Source organism: Haliotis rubra, unplaced genomic scaffold (assembly GCF_003918875.1).
Source record: "Haliotis rubra isolate DU_JTF1 unplaced genomic scaffold, ASM391887v1 Scf808, whole genome shotgun sequence".
Lineage (NCBI taxonomy): Eukaryota > Metazoa > Mollusca > Gastropoda > Lepetellida > Haliotidae > Haliotis > Haliotis rubra.
The window spans coordinates 6,560-28,587 of record NW_025767533.1 but is presented as its reverse complement, the minus strand read 5'-3'; the positions used below and the strand labels follow the sequence as shown (position 1 = coordinate 28,587).

The 22,028-nt window shown below is 40.2% G+C and overlaps 3 protein-coding genes across 5 annotated transcripts in view; all 3 read right to left on the bottom strand.

Annotated features, from left to right (window-relative positions):
* The window catches only part of LOC124261756 (flocculation protein FLO10-like), a 47,853-nt gene extending 40,662 nt beyond the window's left edge, over nucleotides 1-7,191 (bottom strand). The window contains exons 1-5 of the mRNA XM_046696114.1: nucleotides 7,149-7,191; nucleotides 6,141-6,244; nucleotides 4,908-5,012; nucleotides 417-506; nucleotides 140-210 (exon numbers count right to left, since the gene is read on the bottom strand). Coding sequence (XP_046552070.1) covers nucleotides 140-210; nucleotides 417-506; nucleotides 4,908-4,990 — 244 coding nt within the window. The 5' untranslated portion in view covers nucleotides 4,991-5,012; nucleotides 6,141-6,244; nucleotides 7,149-7,191. The remainder of the gene's footprint in view (nucleotides 1-139; nucleotides 211-416; nucleotides 507-4,907; nucleotides 5,013-6,140; nucleotides 6,245-7,148) is intronic.
* Nucleotides 7,192-12,106: 4,915 nt separating this feature from the next.
* LOC124261761 lies at nucleotides 12,107-16,744 on the bottom strand. 2 transcript variants are annotated; one of them, XR_006894419.1, is made up of 5 exons: nucleotides 16,582-16,744; nucleotides 15,448-15,654; nucleotides 15,108-15,258; nucleotides 13,851-13,962; nucleotides 12,107-12,985 (listed from the first exon to the last, which is right to left on the bottom strand). XR_006894419.1 is itself a non-coding variant. In XM_046696120.1 (4 exons), the coding sequence occupies exons 2-4, from the start codon at nucleotides 15,256-15,258 to the stop codon at nucleotides 12,703-12,705; spliced, it is 546 nt and encodes a 181-aa protein (XP_046552076.1). In that variant the 5' UTR covers nucleotides 15,448-16,744; the 3' UTR covers nucleotides 12,107-12,702. The 2 variants fall into 2 exon arrangements, 1 of the variants encoding a protein (XP_046552076.1); XM_046696120.1 differs by having other exon boundaries at nucleotides 15,448-16,744.
* Nucleotides 16,745-16,790: 46 nt separating this feature from the next.
* LOC124261759 lies at nucleotides 16,791-21,437 on the bottom strand. Of its 2 annotated transcripts, XM_046696117.1 has the most exons (9): nucleotides 21,246-21,437; nucleotides 20,873-20,986; nucleotides 20,262-20,513; nucleotides 19,760-19,895; nucleotides 19,029-19,233; nucleotides 18,803-18,949; nucleotides 18,170-18,518; nucleotides 17,181-17,304; nucleotides 16,791-16,968 (listed from the first exon to the last, which is right to left on the bottom strand). In XM_046696117.1, exons 1-8 carry the CDS (start codon nucleotides 21,400-21,402, stop codon nucleotides 17,219-17,221), a joined length of 1,446 nt encoding a protein of 481 aa, XP_046552073.1. In that variant the 5' UTR covers nucleotides 21,403-21,437; the 3' UTR covers nucleotides 16,791-16,968; nucleotides 17,181-17,218. The 2 variants fall into 2 exon arrangements, with proteins under 2 accessions (XP_046552073.1, XP_046552072.1); XM_046696116.1 differs by having other exon boundaries at nucleotides 16,791-17,304.
* Nucleotides 21,438-22,028: the final 591 nt, after the last annotated feature.

Genomic DNA, 22,028 nt, shown 5'->3' with positions numbered 1-22,028 from the left:
CAGTCTGTGTATTTATTCAAAATACATTACACGGCCCGTCCAACCTAATGTTATCAAGGTATACAGATCATCAGATCATAATGATAAAAACTGTAGCTAGGGCAGACCTTCCTCAAACCATGTAGCACAATTCACTTACGATGTGGGCAGCCTCTGTTATCTGTTGTTCTGTACCCTGTTTTGCATCTGTAATTTGTGACTGCCCTCTGCCTGATAGAACAAAAATGTGTTCTCTTACGATGTGTTTGATATTGTCAACATAGGAATGTTCAACGTCATAACAGTGTTAATATCATCTGCTGTAATATTCTACCTATTCAGATCGGGTAGATAGCATCGTTTATATATGAAAAAAACCAAAATAAAGCAAAAACATTATGAATAACAACCATTCTTTTTAAGAAATGAAGTTTTACCTGTATCTTGTGCATCGGAACAAATAAAGAAAACCACACGACGTTGTGTAACGCGATGACCTGTAAGTTGTATACGCCTCTACATTTACTCTGAAAGGAAAGTAAGACTTGGAGGTATCATTATTTCATCGACTCATTAATGTGAACAACAGCAGGTGAATGGAGGTCGTATTTACTAACAAATATCAGCAAACTTGGAACTGGCAATATAGCAACATGAATACTTTTTTGTCTGTAATTTCTTTTATAGCCCAGCTTATTCTGAAGGGTTGATGCGTCCACTCACTCAGTGACATACATTGTTTAATGTTTTGACTCATTACTGTGAATGTGAATGTTATTCGCCTATTACTTGTGTCTCAATACGTATAATTCACTATGCTCAGATAAATGTGCACCTTTAGCAATATATGACAAGTAGGAAGAACCCCCCAAAACGAACATCAAATACTCAACTGGTTGAGCGAACAGTAAAGCCGAATAATTTGGAAGCAGGATTAATGAACGCCTGTCTCATTGCTGTAATCGTGATTGCGAGGACCCATTTTTATCTTTGTTAGCTCAATCTCGGAATTTTATCATATGGGGGTTCTATTTCACCCTCCGCTTTTTAATTTGTCAATTTCTTTTAAAAAAGTATCAAAATCTGCAAACCTCCTTTGTGAGTTAACCCGCTCTTGGCATGAGTTATCACTATGAACAATCGATAGCGAACATATTACTTCATACGTTGTGGCTTGAACAACTAGTACTGTTATCACGAACACAAACACGCACGTACGCACAAATTATTATGAAAAATTCCTTCTTACTGATCATAAGAGAGTTTAAGATTGACTCATTTGAGGGCAACAATTCATCAATACCAAGCTGAGATCAAAAAGTCAATTAAAGGGTCCAAAGGGTTTTACATATTCACTGTAACATTACCGCATTCAGCATGGTCGCGATCGCAGAAGAACAAATGACGCCCAACAGTAATCCATACCGACCTCATCCGCTTGTACTTCATTTCGGGACATGTTTCAACTCTTCTCAGCTGCAGGATTCAGCTTAAAATTTTAGTGTACTTTTTACAGCTTTACCAAATTAACTTTGATGACTAATCAAAACTGTCTGTTTTCTCTTGTAGCATATGATGTCGTTACGTGAGGTAACTGGGACAAATTCCGAATGCAATCCTCTTCAACAGCAAGGAACAAACGAAAACTATTTTATTGTGGAAATGTACAGGATATTTGGACAACAGGAGTTATGCTGCTGTTGCCGATAATTCACAAACCTTGTTTCTTAATGATCCATTCAAATATCCATACATTCACATGGATGCATGTGTTTTTTTCTGTCATTGTGTCTTGTTAGTTTGTTTATATCTACAACTACATTTAGTTTGGATGTTTTGGGCATTATTTTCATGCTCGAATATGTATTTGAATGGGTGTTATGTCACTGTTACATTTTTTCTAAATCCCTAATCCCTAAATAAGATATTATGTTTATCTAACGACACTTCTCATGACAATCGTAGTGTCGCAGTATCATTTGTTCACCTCAAGAATAAACAGCACAAAAAGTGATTTCAAGGCGGAAGTGTTTGCTCAGCCAACATGAATACAGTCATGAAATGTTACTCCATATATCTCTCTCCCTAGATTGTCAAATCCACTGGACCTGAAACTAGTCATGCATGCTGACACACGTCAGGGTGAAATACAAGTCAGTACCACGATAGTGTTGCAGTGTTCACACGGGTATAAATGTGGTTCCTCATACACAGATTGCATAACTAAACAACTAAACATACATTTGTTACTGAAAAAAGTTGTACTATTGGTTTGTTAAATCACATCAGCATAAATAATGCCATATTTTTCCTAAGGCATTAGCAAGTAGTGGGTTTCAGCGGCGGGCAGGTGTAGCTTAGGCGATTAGAAGCTGTAATCTCAGGTGTTTATGCAGACCTTCGATCGAAACATCGGTATCTCGTTGTTATCATGCAAGTTTCATTTGAGAACATATAATGCCTAATATACAATAAGAATAGACGAGAGGCTGTTCTCATCAACGAATGCTGTATCACCACACCTTGGTGGTGATGTCAGTCGCCGCCGAATGGTACTTACGTTTATGGCATTGTACGTCTTGTTAACAGCGATCCAAATGTCTTTATGTGATCCAAATCTTTGCTTATGAACATATTGAACCCATGTTATGGCTTTGTAAGACGACACAAGCATGAAAGGTGTTATATTCGATGGGGTTCCTGAACAGGAAATGTATTCTGTTATCCACTAATCAGTGGGAAAAGCAGGTAGATTGTGTAAGAGTTACGTTTGACTTTGTGCCAGAACTGAAAGAGATGGTTCCTTGTATGCTTCAGGAATCATCAGAATCAGATTGGGTGCCTCATGTGTTCCTTCTGTAATCCTAGTGACTACAGTCACTGGGAGTAAAGACAGTCTTGGCTTTGGCACTGTACTGTGCGGACGTGTTGCCACTGCTCTCCCATCTGGGATATGATGGATGTGTGAGGACATGAACCACTCGACAAATCAAATGGCCCAGGCTGGATTTGTGTACTTAATCAGATGGGACGCTTGCAAGTGTTTTCAGTATGGTCTTGTTCTCAAGAACGGGGAAGTAGGAGGCGGGAGGCAAGGACTATCTAGCAGTTATGTTATGCTGGACCCAAGAAGCTATACCTAGCTATTGAAACTGGATGTCAATTAAGACGTGGGTATTTGTATAACAGGCCACTTCAGAGTGTTGATTCTTAAATTGAAATGTTCAGTTAAAGTTTACCAAGCGTAGGTAGAACTACAGGAAAATGGGAATTCATTGGTATGTAATTATGACATTTAAATACACAGCTATCACTGGACTATGTCCTCTCGTCATTTTGGTTTAAATACCTCACCCGCGGAACATACAGAGGCATATTTCAAAAATACATAGTATTGTCACAGAGGACTGAAGTGGTAAACTGATTAACACCTTACTACGGATGTGTAGAGTATATCTTAAGTTACACAAAAAGTTTCAGAGTATTGCAGTCGTTGGAGTTAAAAGCAGATATTTTAAATGATATAAGTACAGGAAATCATGGAGGAAAGGACAGCGTGTTTGAGACAACCCTGGACGAAATCTGATAAGACGTGTCTTGAAAGAACATATATCTTGGCACATGGCAACATTGTCAAATATTCGATTTGATATGATTTCAAACAATATCATGCAGCCCATTTCCATGTATATAATAAACTGAGCATCAATGAAAACGCACCAGTCTAAAATTGTCCATATTTTCATCAAGATTTTCAGCATGACAATGATCAATGAATATAACAAACATGAAGTCCAGTTGAAAAAATCCTTTAGAAACAAATTCCTGTCCACAGTATGACTCTTAATTCCAAAATGCATCAACATGCAGCCACGCCATGAAAAAAGCGCTAATTTCATTCTGAAATCATACTGACTGTGACATTAAAAGCAGGTGTATGAGAACCAATTCTCATTGCTTCACTAACGATTGTGAAACGAGGACAGAGATGCCGAGGTTAACACCTCAAGAAAGAGAACGTGCACTAGGCATGATTCAGGTTGGCACCAGCAGCAGGGATATTGCTCGGCAACTTGGACTAGGCCACTCCACCATCGTTAGGCTAGTCGTAGACATGAGTAGACAGGCCGTAACGTTCAATGACCTTAGCAACAATGTGTTACGACGCTCCATCAGGATCGCCATATTGACCTTGTCCAGTGATTGAACACTGCCGACTGCCAGGACCTGTGCACTAGTTCATACTTTTCAACAGGACAACACACGGGCACACACAACAAGTATTTTCATGCAGTATCTGGCCCAGCAACACATCCAGGTTATTCATTGGCCAGCACAGTCGCCAGATGTATCCCCCATGGAGCACTTGTGGGACGAAATTGGTCAAAGTCATTCGCGGCGACAACAGATGCGAAACATCCGGGACACTTGAGACTGCACTACTGCAGATGTGGAATGCCATTCTCAAGAACTCTATTCGGACGCTATTGACTCAATGAGGAGACGTTGAACTGCATGTGTCAATGCAAATGGCGGTCACATGCGCGCGATACTGACTTTTCGATTTGCCCCCTCGTGTGTTTGATCCTTTCTGACTGTGGAACATTTCAATGAATGAGCGTCTTTTCTGTGTTGTTGTATTTGTCAGTCGTCCATCTGTTATTATCTGAACTGTTAATAATCTGAACTTTTATAAGTGGTGCGTTTTCAATGATGTTCAGTATATGAAGCTAAATACTTAATGAGTAAATATCGATAATGAGACGCCATTTTGCAGCTGTCTAAACATCAGTATATCTCACTAGCAATAGTCAAGAAAAGCCTTTGGTCTTTGAAACCTACAAATTTACATGCTCCAGATGAATGCCCAGAGGGCAATGGATATATTTTGACGAAACTTCAGTGATAAAACAGAAGTGTTTTCTTACCCATTTGCTTCCAATCCTGTGCTGAAATTCCACGTTGCAAGTGAACAGATCCAGAACACTATACTGTATTGTACAGACATCATACTTCCTTTCTGTCGATGTTCACTGAGGGATAAGCAAGAACCACAGTGATCACATGGTGGGCTTCAGAATTTTGTTATAGTTTGCGTGACGCCGCATCCTTTTTTGATAATTGTACGTAAAGAAGTGAGTGAATACGGTTTTATGCCGCTGTTAGCAACATTACCGCAACATCACAGCCAGGAACATGAGTAATGGGCTTTACACATGTGGGAAACCGAACCCCTGTTTTCGGCGTGACGAGCGAACACTTTAACCAGTAGGCTACCCTACCGATCCTGTACGTACCAGAACAGTCCTGGGTTATCAAATGAGTTTCATCTCTTTCAGAACCTGGGGGTTTGTTTTAGGCAGTGGGAGTGAAATGCCGTTGCGACCGACACTTGAAAAATAAGGGAAACGATTGCCACCCTGTCTATCACTCTGCAAGGTGCATAACCAACACCTGATGAACTCTGATCGTATAGTCAGACACTGTTTTTGAGTAGGGTACCCATGTCAAACAGAGTGGGTTTGCACCATGAAATGGGGTTAGTCTAGACAAACACACTCAAGAAGCAGCCACATATTCACATGCATGCTGTAAACAACGCAGTAGTCTTCAACCCGACGTTAAACCACTACGTTCGACATGACCCTCGTTTTCTAAATGAAACTTCAAAAGTCACAAACTGCAGACATTCGATCAGGAGACAATTCACGATTTATCGTAACCGCATTCAAGAATTCCTCAATGCATTTTAGCATATGTTATATGTAGGAACCAAGCTCCTCGACCGTAAACGAATAATGTCGATAGTCTTGATCGAAAACAAGATTTTATTCATATGAACACCTAATGTTATACCACATTGCTAACTACATGTGCACCAAATGTTCAAACAAAGCCATGGGCACAATGTGTGAAGCCCATTTCTGGTGTCCCTCGCCGTGATATTGCTGGAATATTGCTAAAAGCGGCGTAAAACCAAACTCACTCACTCACTCAAACAAAGCCGAGTCATAAAAGTTTGAAAATGGGGATACACTATTTCTAAAATTCGGATTGGAAACTCTAATAGGATTCTAAAGTATTGGTTACACGTACATCTATAATATGTAAAAATATATTCATAGATAAAGAAAAATATTCTTGAATACACATAGACTTACTTTTTTAGCTGAAAAATTATCACTCTTGTTTTTCTATACACATCCAAGTACTGTCTGCTTTCTGTGCATCTGCTACGACAGTGTGGCACTCGGGCTGCTGTACCCTGGGTTGTATACAGGTCTAACTGACTATGAGATTGTTGATGCAAGACTTCTGTACCAGGAAGTCTTATATAACGTATGGAAACTGCGGTTAACAAAGGCAGCATAGTATGGCGATACAACTGTACGCATTCAGCGTCCGTGTCAACTACACTCATGTTCAACACGACCAAGAAAAGGAAACTTGACACGACTGACATTTTTTCTTTACATCTATCGGGACCAAATGGGTACATCTGCTGAATACCGGATACCTACCAGCCATAGTGTTTAGTGTCCCATCCACATCTTATTATAGGAAAGCTCGAGCATCAAAATATAAAAATAACCATTAAAATCGGATTATGTGGGACCACTGCCAGTTAGTAAAAATAACCAACGATTTTGAAAATGAAAGATAAGTTGTAACAAATAAAAATATATGCGTTTTTGCGGAGCTACGGAATTTTGAATTTTGAGCGAATGAGCATGGGAAAGTTACTTAACACTAATCTAGCTTAACCAAAGAAGATATCCAAGGTCTAAAAAAGTAAGTACTCTAAGATAGTAAAGTACTATAAAATCGAGACGCGTTGCGCACATTTTCCACAGTTCTAAAGTATTCAGGACAAATCAAGGCTGTGACTCTAACCCGTCGATTTGCCGCATCAGCGTGAGGAAAACACGTAATGAACGTCACTGTTAACACTGCTAAAGTCTTTACAGTACATTGTACTTAGATATGCATTCATTTAGGGAAATAACATAAGCAGCTACACTTGTGGTGTTGAAATCCATTTCCCGGAGAGAAACAAGCATGGACAGTCACTCCTTGCGTCAGGCAACACGACATTATAACATACTTTACTACAAAGCCAGTGCAATTTCAAATCGGATATTCCTACAATCTGCACGTATTTTACTTACATGGCAACTTACACCTTCGTAATATACTCCTACTGAAGCATTTATTCAAAACAAAATGTCGGACTTAGAATTTGTAGTTATTGTACTGATGTTGGTGAAAATGATTGGTGACCGTTCGACAACTTGAATTGTATAAACAATGCTGTATGCTCCAACATATAATTGCATGTTTTCAAACAAGCTGTAACGCTCTACTTCTCGGTTGTAAGAACAACCGAGAATTGTCTACCCAAACACAGCCACCATTGAAGACATCTTGCCAAACGCTGTCAATACCATTTTACAACAATAAGCCGTTTACGATGTCACACGAGATTCACCTCCGTGGTATGTGTCCCTGAATAATGGTATTATATAGTCAAGCGTCGCTAACAAGGAAGTTTAAAGTAATGTCTTAACGATTGGGCCCCTTGCGTTGTTACTGGCTGTGTCAGTGTCAGTGTCATTGTTATATTAATAGCGCCCATCAACTAGGAAGTTCAAAGAATGTGACTCAGTTGCCATCGAGGTTGATAACATTGCTCAACATGTTCCACAACGAAACTTTAATCTTATCATGTACATGCTTCGCTGATTATATAATGTATAGCTGTCTGAACACCCAGTATGTGTATTGAAGCGACATACGTTATTTTCAAGTAGACGGATGTGCGATCCATGTACATGCTTTAATGACTTAATCATCGTCGTAATTTCATTCTTGACCTTTTGAATGGTCACGTGATCAACACAGGAGCATGTGAACAACACGCTGAAAGTTAAGCTTATCTTTTGATATGTGTATTAAAGTGTAGGCAAAATGAGTTACCTTCTAAGCGCACCAGCTTAGATCTAGTTGTGAATCTTGCATTACAATGCTATATTGAAATGCTAAAATTGGGAATTTATACCAAACCATTACTATTGCATATGCACTGAACCTAAGACTATCTTGATGACAAGTTTGTTGTCTACTCCAGGTAAACGATAGACGATGACACAGACATAACGCACATGTACTTGTATGATGGGTTGGGTGTGACAGTGATGAGGATAGATCCGCCAAGCACCACTATTTTCAGCTAGCCTTATTCTTCTACAGCCACAAGCTGCATCAGATCCCAATTAATGGATTAAAAAATACACTGAAATATTTGGATGTTCTTGATAAAATGTGGCCGCTAATTGACAGGGTTTAATTGTATAGATTTGTCATCAGTTGGACAAACCTTCTTGTAAACCAAATGTTGTCCTACTGCCTTCTAGTATCCTGGCGTCTCATTGCAGGCATGTCATACATAATCCTGGGTTCGAACCCAAGACGCTCCCTGTGTTTGATTCTGGCTTGTGAGCACCATGTCAAACCGCAAACGTCTAAGGCCCGTCGACGTACTTCCCAAACCCTGCTCAAAGCATGGTTAAATTCCGGTCTTTATTGGAGTCGTGGTATCTTTCATGTACTTTTTTGTTGTGTTGTATTTTACCATCATACTTGTCAATATTATCTGTTCTTGTTTATAAAGTGGTGCGCACGCTACGACGTTTACATGTGTTATCTGCGAGATATTTAATGTACTATTCGCATGGCAACACAACAGAATGCACAATAGTAACTAAATATATAACGAATGAGGAAACATAGCTATTTATTAATGCAGTAAAATGCAAGATATTTGCACCACCGAATTCCACCCCATTATGTTGCCTTCTGTGCATTACCATTGATTCTGTCAAGGCAGAGATATGGATGAGAGGTCCACGTGGTGCACGACGTGAATGAGCGTACCGTTTGCTTCCCTAAAACTGTTATTGAATAAAAACGTGGATAGCTTTCAAGTCGCCAGACACATAAGATGCGTCTCTCTGATCGTTAACCTACCTGCTCGATTGTGCAATACAGAGCCCAGCGACTCATCTGCTTCCCCATACATCGCTAAAATCACACAGTGCTCCAAGTTTGCATCTCCTTCTGCGAGTGCATTCATTGATTAAACATTTACAGTCTGTTGTGTTTATCTAGAGATGCTGTGTAGTACTGAAGTTTTCACGAGACGTCTGATGTGAACCCTACCGTAGATCCTCAGGACAGGGGGACGCTGTGCTATGACTAGTAGAGTTACATCCCTTACATCCCCTACATCTGGGGATGATTCCCACCTCTCAGTCTCTGAGTGAGGCAAACTAAATATCAGAACCAAAGGCATTGTGTATTCTTAGCTTGGATCATGGGAGCCGTTCACCTGTCAGTGGGGTAGACAAACCACGTGACCCAGACTACCAGTTGTCAGACTTGTCAGCTTGTAGAAATCAGTGGCTGAGTGGGTTAGATCGATGACTTCCTCGGTCGGGAAAGATAGGTCTAAACCGACTGCGTTTCGTGTATATACTTACTTGATCTGTGTACAGGAATAATAGTGTGAGCACATAGTGATAGTAGTGAATCCGAGTACCGACCCTCACCCAAGACAGACCAGTTGTGAGACCCTCTGTTCCATCTCGACCGAGGCTTATATATAAACCTTCACGACAAAGGATCAAGTCTTTAATACGCAGAATACAAGTAAAGCGCAGAACAGTTTAATAGCTCCAAAAGAACACCAAATAAAACCAATTAACAGTGGCACAGTGAGTGTATATATAATATATCACACAGTATGTATCATGGTTGTTGTCTCCAACAGTAGATTGATTGATTGCATAGTATACAGACATTCTACAAACGTCTGGATGGGCACATTATTATGTGAAATGTCCTTAGATATATACTTATCAAACCTGCAGAACATTTTCAAACAAATGTAAACTAAAATTATGCGTGATAACGTTTTATCTCTCCAATTTAAAAAAGAGAATTCTTTTGACACGTAAATCAAGCCATGACGTCGAGGAAATAGATGCCCATTGGGTTATAAACACTTCTGACAATTATACATCATTAACAATAATACCGTAGGTGTTGTTATAAAACAAGACATAAAAACAAGCTATCCAGTAAGCTACAGTGATGCATGTTGTGATGCCGATAAATGTGATAACAAAGAAATGACTGGTGGTCCATGGTGACATTGTAACAAAGAAAGGAAAGTGAAAGGCTAACTATGTCATGTGTAAACCACAGATGAATATATACCAGGTAGTGTTTCTACGAATTCAAGGAAGGTTACACCTGTGACGCGAATATGTTAATACAAAAGTAGGCATGAATATCGCGCTGCAATAATACTATAAACATTGTATCAAATTAATCTAGTTATTTAAGGATTGACTGTGTATGTTTGATAGAGTATGAATTAAACTAATGTGCAACTGTATGAATCCGCGTAGCGGATTCTACAAAAAGTTTGCACATTGGTTTTTAGTTTCATACCTCAATGCAACGAAAGAAATACACAGTCAATCCTTATAATTAAATTCAACAACAAATACTATAGGCTTTCAACAATATTTTATTTAAACACAATCAAATTCATCGAAACAGATATCTTTGTTACCACCGATTAACATTTTCGGTGTAAGAATTCGGTAATGGCGTGACATGACTCAGGTGACTCATTTACATAAAATGACACGCCTACCAAACCATTAGCCAATCAGCATAGAGCACCCCCAAACAGCTGTCAATCAACCAAGCTAACATCGGGTTGCGAATCAGAGCGGAACAACACAACGTGACGCGTTCCGGTAACGGCAAAGTTTCTAGTTCAAACATTTGAATTATTACCAGCGAACTGAAAGACACAGTTTGAAAAGTGAGAATTGGAAATGAAGCCCGATGAAATGAAGTTAGTGGAACTGAGATTGTTAGTGGCAGCAGTATTTGCGCAAGTGGAAAGGGGCTGTGACTGGGATTGCGATGCCATGAACTGATGTTCCAACGTGCGCATGCTCTTGTCGAGGCGTTACAATGGCGGAAAGCATCTCGCTAATTCTTAGTTTTTGAGTAGTCGTTGTGTGGCGACTATAACTACGCACGGAACTTTCATTCCTATGGCCGCTCATAAACATTATGTGACGAAGTTCAAAGCCAGCGTCACTCATGGCTTGGATTGCTGAGGCGCGAAGACAATGAGCAGTGTATGACTGACTACTCATCTACCGCAAATTCAAAGGATGTGGGCGTAAGCTGCTGGTGAAATTCAAGACCACGACTTACAAAATGGATGGCCAAGTCGTACCATACTTTGTACCGGAGGATAACAGGATTGATGCCGAATGCAGATAAGCGCTAATTTTCATCAGATCACTTGTTTCAATGATTTTAACACCCCATTTTGTGTTTCTTTGTGGATGTTGATTGTCAGTAGTCGTCCATTCGAAGTAAATCATTACTTGATAAACGTTTGAAACGATGTGTTTGGGATGGCTTATCATCGACTTGCATTGCACACGTCATCTCGTGATTTGCCGATGTTTTTGTAGATCTGGTTGATGCTGTTATCTCTAACAAACTTTCAATTTCTTCCAGGTCTAAATCATCCGAAAATCAATGTTATCCGTGTTAAGAGTTGCAACGTTTCCGGTAGATTGATCTTCGAAAATCGACTCAAAATTCCCCAGATCAAAACTTCCGTACCTGAATGGGCCATCGTGTTGAATGTAAACAAGACAAGTTGCAGACGACTGTTCGCTGACTGCACGTGGTAACCACAGTAACCAGTCAAATAATGTATTATGACAAACACTTTTTTATTAAATAAACACTTTATTAACGTTCACGGATAATTTTGAGTTGTTTGTTTATGTTTACCACAATGTATCACTTCAATGTTTATCCAAAGTTCATTAAGGTACCCGAGTGCAAGGGAATTCCCTCGCTGTGTAAAGGTATTCCCCGACATTCCTCAGGTCCGAAAGTAGTCCGGTTCGGTGGGCGTGGCTTATTTTTTTAGATTCATTGAGAAATGAAATCAAAAGAAATGTTCCCAGTTAACCAAACAGATTGCCAGAATTTTAATGAACACAATAAAAATTTAATTATATTAGCTTGTTGTAAACCCATATTCCAACTGCATGAAAATATATCACTTCGGACAATTTGAAATTCTGCACCAGATAAACAAGTGAATGACCTAATGAACAGAGATTCACGTCGTTAGGTTACGACGTTTTATCAACATCTGTGTTTTGTTTTGTTTAATGTATGTTTCATGTTTCATGCTTAACGCAGCACCCACCAATATTACACACCAACTACATAACGGTAACAGAGTAACTGAGTATCGATCATCCGAATATGGATTCGATGACACGCATCAACAAGGTCAGTAAGCCTGAGGGACGGTGAGGTAGCCTAGTGATTAAAGCGTTTGCTCGTTACGTCGAAGATCCGAGTTCGAATCTCCACATGGTTACAATGTGTGAAGTCCATTTCTGGTGTCCCCTGTAGTGGTATCGTTGGAATATTGCTATAAGCGGCGTAAAACTAAAGTCAATCAATCAATCAGTAAGTCAGACTACCTGAACTCGTCACTCGTCTATGACAGGCATGGGCGGTTTAGTTTTTTTATAAAAGATTTCTATATTTCTTAAAAATGTTTACGCATATGAGTTATGTGCGACTAATGTAATGTGATATTCAGATTTTTTCGTATATGTCACTTGATTTACTGTTCAAGGTAACGCGCGGTCGTTCGCCAATGTTCAGGTACATCTGATTTTCAACAGCTTCATATATGTTTGTTTTGTCCGACCGACAAGTTTGTATAGAACAGTATGGTTCTTGACCAGCTCCTCCATCGCGTGCGTTGACATCAAGCTTGTCATACATCGTGTCTTCAGGTTTTGTCTTTTTAGGCTTAGCGTTTTCAGATGGCCCTGTGTTGTAGTACACAGTTTGGTCAGAGAACTTTGGTTGGCCTCTGAAATACATAACCGCCATTGCCAATGTATGTACATCACAGGAGTCACTCAAACAAAAAAAAACAGTTCATAAATAAATACGGATCAATTCATTCTGTCAAACCTCAATTAACAAATACAGTTAACAAATCCAAAGTATAACTCCCCAAAACTATGTATTATGCTCAGGAACATGTTTTCACTAGTTAAACACAATGCCAAATCATTTCCCACTTTTATATGGCACATGATAAAACTGCCTTTGTATTGTCTGACGCATGAACTTAATTTCGCAAAATACCAATAATATTCAATCCGGTTTACTTAGATGATAACGACGGTAGATAGTTGGCAAATGATATCCTTTTTGAGACTATGCCCGAGTCGTAATAAAAAACCCACTAATTTAAGTAAGTAGTGGTTGAAGGAGTTAAAATTTTACATCACCGTAAAACAGTTGCTTGAGCATCACAGATTAGGTATGAAACAAACTAATTCAATATTAAGAAATATTACCTACTCGGACTATTATTTTGTAGAAATTAAAACTCAGCTATAGACCACTAGCAACCAAAGATAGACCACCTTCCCGGGGGTCAAGGGGACTTACGGTACTTCTGGTTCCTACATGATTCCTGGGAGGATTTACGTCAGCACTTTGGCCACCAGTGGCTGTTTGGTTACTTACATCAATGAAGTTGGACTCACGTGCCTTTAAGTAAGTAATTTGTTGAGCAGGCAGACACTACTAAGCTGAATGGAGTTTGAAAATAGATTCTGCGAAGTGGCATCATCAGTATTGGATAGGTTATGCAAACGTGATATCAATTTAATCGAATTGGGTTTCATATCGAGGGTGCCAGGTATTCCTGGAAAATACAGTACCTTCGTTTCCTCCTCCAGACAACAACTCCAACGACAATGCCTGCAACTGCAACGACAGCGGACGCTGTAGCCGACACCACCAGTACAAGATTTCGTCCGATCAATGAACTACCTGAAGGAAGATGCTCCGATATTAGAACTCCATAGCTTTATATTTATGACGTATTATTTCTATTATGAATTCTTGTTGTCAAAATCATTACAATTATTTATTGTTGTAAAAAATGAAAATGATAGTAATAAAAAGATGTACGCCTCTCCGTGGTGGGCCTAGAAAGGGAACCAAACTTAAATTACCAATTTAGGGCTAACCGTCCGAGGATCGCTAAATTCTGAGTTACAGATTGACATGAAGAAAGCTGTCCTACAATGCCGCAGCTCAGTCAAGTCTTCCTCCAGTACATAAACCAACCAAACTAGTGATGGGGACGTGCTATAAGGGGAGGTATAGAACCCGACTAAGAATATATTGTACGTAACAATTAATTTCCAAACGTCTTGAGTGTGCGAAAGCCACATGCTTGCCAGAAATCCTACAAATAAATTAATGACAAAATTGTTAAAACAGCACTGAGACAGAGCCATGCCCATGTTTCCATTTTTGACGGAGCAGAATATTTGCGACCACCTCCGGTATTTGAGAAAACAAAGCTAAACAGTTCGACAATTAACTGAAGCAAGAAGGGTATATCCTGGATAGACCTTTGCCAGGGTCATATGATATACAAAACTGATCCTGAAAACTGTTATCTCATGTGGAAAGACAATTACTTCACTGTTTCAATTTTTCTCGGGGATACAGGTGATTTTCCAGATTGGTAATGGAAAGGCCAAAAACATTTCTTCTAGAGAAAGGAGATTTGACTGACCCTCGAGTCTTCTGCCCTCGTGTCTTAATAGACAATACCAAATCTTCACAGGATGTTTGACAAGTCTCGTGCCATCCACGCTTTTCTAATGATAAACTTCATAGAAAGCAGACGATAGTAAGGAAGGGATCTTGGACTTGCAAGGATCATCTTCTTGTAAAAAGTACGATGTAAGGTTTGGAATATATCTACATACAGCCTGAAGACAAATTCTACCAACAAGCCTGATCTTGTCCCTTTTGACAACGCCAATGAATTAATAATTGTCTGTCCCTATTTCAGGTCCCATTGTTCTCGGTGCACTTTGTTTGTTACTTCCTCATCTCTTGGGAAGAGAACTGTTTGAGACCTCGAAATAGAGTGAGGAAGGAGATCCGGTCTGACTTACTTTGGACAGGAGATGGTTTGCACGTCTCCACATCATCTGAACAAACAACATCGCTTCTCTGCTGAGCCTCATCATAAGCAACCACAGTTATGTAAAAAATTCCACAAGACGGCGCTGTCCATGTGGCTTTAGTAGTGCGTGTTGATTCCATCTGCCATCAGAAGAGTAACACCAAAGTAATTACACCTTTATGTACCCTAATGGTGCTTAGACATGTGAAAGCAAACCCTGTGCGTTGGCATTACAGTACAGAGTACTTGGGTAGAACGTTTTTCTGAAACTACTATGAATTTTTCTTTATATATCCTCATGTGTCAAAATTATATGAGGGAGGACTAACGTTTTGGGTTTTGTTGAGGTCAAACTCGTGTCCCTGTACACATCTTGGTCCGAACGTGTACTGATAAAAGGCAATTGCATCTTCTCTATCATAGAATCCTTCCCAGTGGGCGTGGAGCAGTAGGTTGTCCTGGTAGTCGACTTCCGGTTGTCCAGACTGACCATCGCGGACAACGCCTGAATGAGGGGGACTCCCAAACACTTGGATCTAAACACACAGTGAATGCTGAGTTTCATTAACCTATCATTTCCATTGAAGCATATGTTTACAGAGCCAGGGTGCATTCTGTGTGAATGGTCAAATGGCAAAATCGCATTTATTCCAAACAATACAAAAGCGAACAAACCCAAACGTAAACATACATATTACCTCAGTACTACACCGATATGTTTGCCAAATGTGTTTAACCTTTTTGCAAACAGTGGCCAACACCCACTTCATAGAGTTTTTTAAGTACAAAGATCAGAACCAGAAAAATATCAGTTTGGTTTGAACAAAGTAGTTTCTATCTCTGTGGTGCCTTTTTCCGTCAGTGAATCATGTCACTCAATAATACCTACATTGCAGTCACTCTGTGGCTCATAGGGTTATCGTTGAGACAATTGTGTTGAATGTGACAACATGGTTTAGGGATGTGCACGACGGCTTAATACAAATGGACGAGTATAGATTGAGGGACCACTCCCTTTATGGTTGATGTTTGTGAAATGTTTGATATTTTGGATTTTAACGTTAAAGCTTGAAATAGATAACGTTTGAGCCAAACTTACATGTAACACATGCTATTAATGAGCAAACACTGTCCCTCATCACGATGCTATTAATACTCATGTTAGTTTAAATGCTAATCCGTAACACTGAATATAAACACATTTAACAGACTTGCCTCGGGATTAAAGACTTTACCAATGAAGGTTCCTACATTCTTAATATAACTGGTCTGTCTAGTTATGATTCCTTTTCTCAAAAGCACAATAATAAGCCCTTTTTTACAACTGAGAGTTGTTTTTGCTGAGGGTTAGGTTGTACTCAAACACAAGTGGCGAAATTGTCAGTTCAACTCTGTGGCATGAGTCATGTTATATACACAAATTAATGACAGGTGAGCACATTTAAGAATTTAGCCACTTGTACCTTTATTTCCCGTTCACTTGTGAGCTTAGCATGATTTGTAACTCTGACTAAAACCAGTATTCCTTTCCTTCAGCCAACTTGACGTCCTTCGTGTGGGGCGGTGGGGTAGTCTAGTGGTTAAAGCGTTGGCTCGTCACGCCGAAGACCCGGGTTCGAATCCCCACATGGGTACAATGTGTGAAGCCCATTTCTGGTGTCTCCCGCCGTGATATTGCTGGAATATTGCTAAAAGCGGCGTAAAACCAAACTCAGTCAGTCAGTCAGTCAGTCCTTCATGTCTTCCAGGGCTGGTTTCACTTGGAAGTGGGGATGATAACATGTACCAGCTGGAGTACAATAACAGTTACCATCCCTTGCATCGTGCATGGTGTTGCAGTCGTCCAGAGTCTGGAATCATTCGTTCATCAAAATATTAAATTTGATGACATTTCATTGGAGTTTTACTCATATAGAATTGTAATTATTACTGTGTATTGAGGTTCAATAGTTCGAAATACAAATTCTAAGAGTAATAATGGTAGACATACACGGGTGTTAGTTGCTTTTGTCTTTGTCCCATTGACCTAAATTCTGGACAGCAAGCGGAACCAGTCACTTACACGGTAGACTTGAGTAGAAATTAATTTGACAGATAACATCATATCTTCATCTTGCCGTTTTTGTACGAGTCTCCATTCCACCGTTTCCACGCCACTGTGTCCATCGTACACATAGAACTCCAATCTAGAATCAGAAAGAGATATTCGGCATAAAGTGTTTCAGTTTGTTTCAGATTTATGTCCTCAAACATCATTATTACACATCATTCTACTTAGTACATAGTCGCTTTACACAACGTTAAAACCTTCAGGATAAGATCGTGCATGCTGCAACGTCGTTACGTTTGGACCCTTACAGATGAATTATACGCATTGACAAATGGCGAAACTAGTTTCAGCATTCATACATAACATCATAAGGTTCTTCCACTCGATGCATACTGATATTGATTTTCTATGACCGGAGGGGATGTGTCGATCCGGACTGTCACATGTTCTTCAAGGAATTCTCGCCTGATGTCATAGGCTCGCACCCAGAAGCGTACAGTGTCCCCGCCCACTAGTGAGGGTGTTATGGTCTGTGACTGATTCAGACCGTGACTGGTGAACAGGTTATCAGCTGGTAGACTGGTAATGGACGACGCTCCTTGGTGGTCGACTTCACAGCATGAAGATCCCACATCACAGCATGTGCTCTGGTTGTGTTTAGAGTTTCCCACTAACATTTTCGTATTGAGTGGAGGAGTGAGTTTAGTTTTCCACTGTGTTAGCAATATTTCAGCAATAGCACCGCAGGGGCACCAAAATAGGCTTCTCACACTGTACAGATGTGGGCATTCGAACCTGGGTCTTTGGCATGAGGAGCGAACGCTTAATCCGCAAGGCTACCCTACATCCCTGTCATATGGAAACGTGCGTTTCAATAAGGTGACAATCTACATTTACTATGAATCATGCCGCCTGATTCTCTGTAAAATTATGATTTTCACCATTTATCTAAGGGAACCAAAGGCTAACTAGTATGTCTTGAATTCGAGTACACCACATACCTTGAGGATTTCTGACATCACCTGTATCTCTGCTTCCATCGTTATCATCATAGCCCGAGCCGATGTCACCCAGAGAAGCTACGCCCAGGAGCCACTTGTTGTTGTGGTGGACTGTGTTGATGTATCTGTTGGTCCAGTCTACTGTCACTGATGGTGACGTAGTTTGCCACTCTGATGTTGCTGATGATGCTGTTGTCACACGGAGAGATGTATTTGCTTGTGTTGTTACAGATGAAGTACCATCATATATCAGGATTCTTCTTGTACTTCTGTGATTAACTCCCCTGTCATAGGCAGTTAGGACAACCGAGTACACGCCTACCTCAGTCAGTGTGTAGCTGTTGGTCGTCTGAAACATGTACATATGAAAACAAAACATATGTCTGTAAAGTGAACACGTGACCACACACCAAGACAATTCACATTTCAAGATCTTTGAAACGATGAATCAAGTGGCAGACTTTTTCTTCTACTTATTATCACCAGGATTTGTAAAAGAAATGCACGCCCACGCATGCACTATCACACGACCACATGTAAGCATGTATAACTTAACATTTACTTTTTTCAAGCATCTAATCAATCATAAATTAAGCTAATGAAATATTTGAACTACAGCAATGAATCCCTCACAGTTGAGCTTGTCAATGTTGGAGTTTTAAGACGACGTTTATCTTTGAGGACATCCCCAACAGCGTGGAGTTCATACACGTCCCTCACAAAGTGGTCGACTCCTGCGTCAGCATCTGACCAGCCACTCCAGCGGAGGTTCACTGTTGACTGAAACAAGTCATGGAATCATTCGCACTGTAAACCATCAACATCAGGGTGTGAAATATAACTGTGGTCATATACTTACAGTCTTGATAACATCGGGAACATTCAGCATGCTGCCAACACAGGCAGTAGTACCAATACAGTGATAGGGATCCACCAGGTCTATGGACACAGTAAAGGTGTGGGTCTGTGTAGCACCGTTGTAGTAGTAGGTCGCTAGTGTGTTACTCTCCTTGTTCCAGACCTTCACATACCCTCCATTACTTGTTGAATAAGTGAATTCCATACTGAAAATATTATTAATATGAAAATATTTTGCAAATCATAGTTATGATGAACATTATAAGCAATGATACGCAGTAGCACTATATTTCGCGGGAAATGTAATCAAAAGTAACCAATTAAACGGTTCGTTAGTATACTGTGCATTTGTGATGTAAAGTCAACAGTGTCTATTTCACAAGGTTCCCAACATATGGGCACTTAAACCTCAGTGATTACGTTTTGAAGTTATTTCTGTGATTTGACGAGTGTTAACACGAACAGAACTCCTATATTTAGAAGCTTTTGTTACACGTTTACAAATGAATGTCCATCGTAACATTATCAAAAAGGCAGTATCACCATACCACGGAAACGAATATAAAACAAAAGTTAACTAACGTATTACCATAAATGTACTCGAAAGTAACGGTGAGAAAACCCTACGAAACAGTAACAATCAAATGTCCATCGTGTCAAACATAGTCTGAGCTGTACCCCTTCATTTTACAGAACACATATTTCAACCATATTCATCTGCCCAGCACTCACACATCTCTGTGTTGGAAGGGTAGAGGAAGTACAGACGCCCCTGATGGGTTTCCTTCACAGGTGTACAGGTCTGTATCCGGGCTGCTTCGGCTGGCTCCACCACAGTTATAGACCTTAGTGGAGACAACACCTGCATCTTGGTACAACAACACAGTCAGGTGAGTGAATTATGCTGTTCAGAGTGATGATCTCAGCAGCAGCAGCAAAACAAGAAGCACGAGTTCAATAGTTCTTGCAAACACATGGGATTATAACTGTTTGATGGTGATTAAAAAACCATGCATGCTCTTGGTAGAGTCGGAATTGTTCCGTCGATTCTACTTCATACTGTATTTATAGATTTACCACAGCGGGATAGTACATACCGTTGCAAAGTCATTTGAAGTTTACTATATTATTACACCTACTGCGTTAGAAAATCCGTTCGATCTTTGAAAGCATTAATAAGTTCTGAGGTGAAACGCTATATTGGGCATATTCACTTTGTGCCCTTCTGGCATACCTCTCTTTAGTTTGAATGTAGCAGAACCAATGACAATTCCAACACGGAAGTCTTCAATGAAGGCTAGTCTGGATGGAGGTACCATTTTGTATTCTGCCGTAAACTTGTAGTACATTCTGGATGGAGAGTTGATGTTTGACGAGCTGGTGGACTGAGATGGACCACTGTTGATGTCGGGACGTGCCTCTGTCATGTCGCCGTTGCTGGTGGTCAGTCTTAGGAAGTTGTAGTTTATTGTGGACTTCGTTACAACTGTAACATACACGTACATATATACGAACAATACGATAAACGTCAGTGCAAAATATTTACGATTTCGGTGATATTTCCAGTTCAAAAGCGTATATGCATATGGTGTCCATTTGATTTCGACAAATGAAGAGGTACAATCATTTGAAGTGCTTGAATATATTATGTCAGTGGCAGTAAATGACCAGTGTTGAATATCCATTGAGACTGATGCAAACAATCCAGAAACAAAACAACACTGAAAAGTATATGAATGAATCATTGAAAACCAATGATAAGATCAGGTCTTCTGTGAAGGTAAGCATGCCTTGGGCCACTGGCAACATACGCCATTCACACACAAAGTTGGGGTGTTCACTCACGTGTCTGACAATGTTTCCCTGTGAAGCCGCTGGAGCAGGCACAGTTTCTGGCGTACTCGTTCCTGCAGGTCCCGGGATAACACCGGGTGCTGTCACTCCGCCACGAACACGCTTCTGTTGACACAAATGTAGAATTGGCAGAATGTTCAGATAAGCATATACAGGTTAAACCAGCTTAGTTATTCAGGACTGTCGAAATGAAGAACTCCCCCATAGTATGATTCTTAATATATACATTCAAATATAACCTCGAGATGTAATATTTAAGATTTTTGATGAAGTTAAAAATATTACCAGTCGATCTAAAATGTGTTTACCAACTGGTAATACATTGGACATATTGTTGACTCGTTATTCATCGATTGCAACTCACGTATGCAAGATCTCCTATTAGAAGACGCCACATATGCCCTGTGTCCTGCCTGGTCCAGCACGACCCCCTCACAGCGACTACACACCTGGTTGCTGCTGCTGGTGCATGTCTCCAGGTCACAGTTACCGATTGCGCTGCACACTGTCAAAGGAATCATACGACATGAGCAACGTGAATTTCGAGCTTGGAACCAGATGTACCAGAAACTAGAAGTGATCGCAAGAGCCAGTGTCAGTGAGTGAGTAGGCTCGACGTTGTAACGGCGTGCCAGCTGAATGTGGGAAAAAAGCCCATAGTGGCGTTTACCACGTTGGTAAAACCATGAATATGGTGCTGACAGGATACTGATCCGTGTGCGTGCGCTGCGCATGAGTCGACTTGACCAACAGCGTCCCCAGTATGAATGAATCGACTAAACCGATATACATGTACTTCTGCAGCGTTCACTGCTGGGGTAAAAACCTGCATTACAGTTGGCACAGATCCCAGGGGAGGTACAGCTGCCACCACTCTTGTACTGTGTCCTGCCTTTACTGTAGACGATGTGAGATGTCCTGTAGTCGATGTTGCAAGTGTAGGGGTTGATCTCATTGTTACATACAGCTGCAATATGTAATTGTAGTTTCATTGTTACAGTATGTGCGTTTGAACATGTTAATTTATCACCATATGAAATCTGAGATTTACGCGTGTACAGGTATGAACCCAAGCAGAAAGCAGTCACCAAAACGCAACATGGTCCCGAAAACTTCGCAGCTATGAATACTATTCATTTTTCAAAGC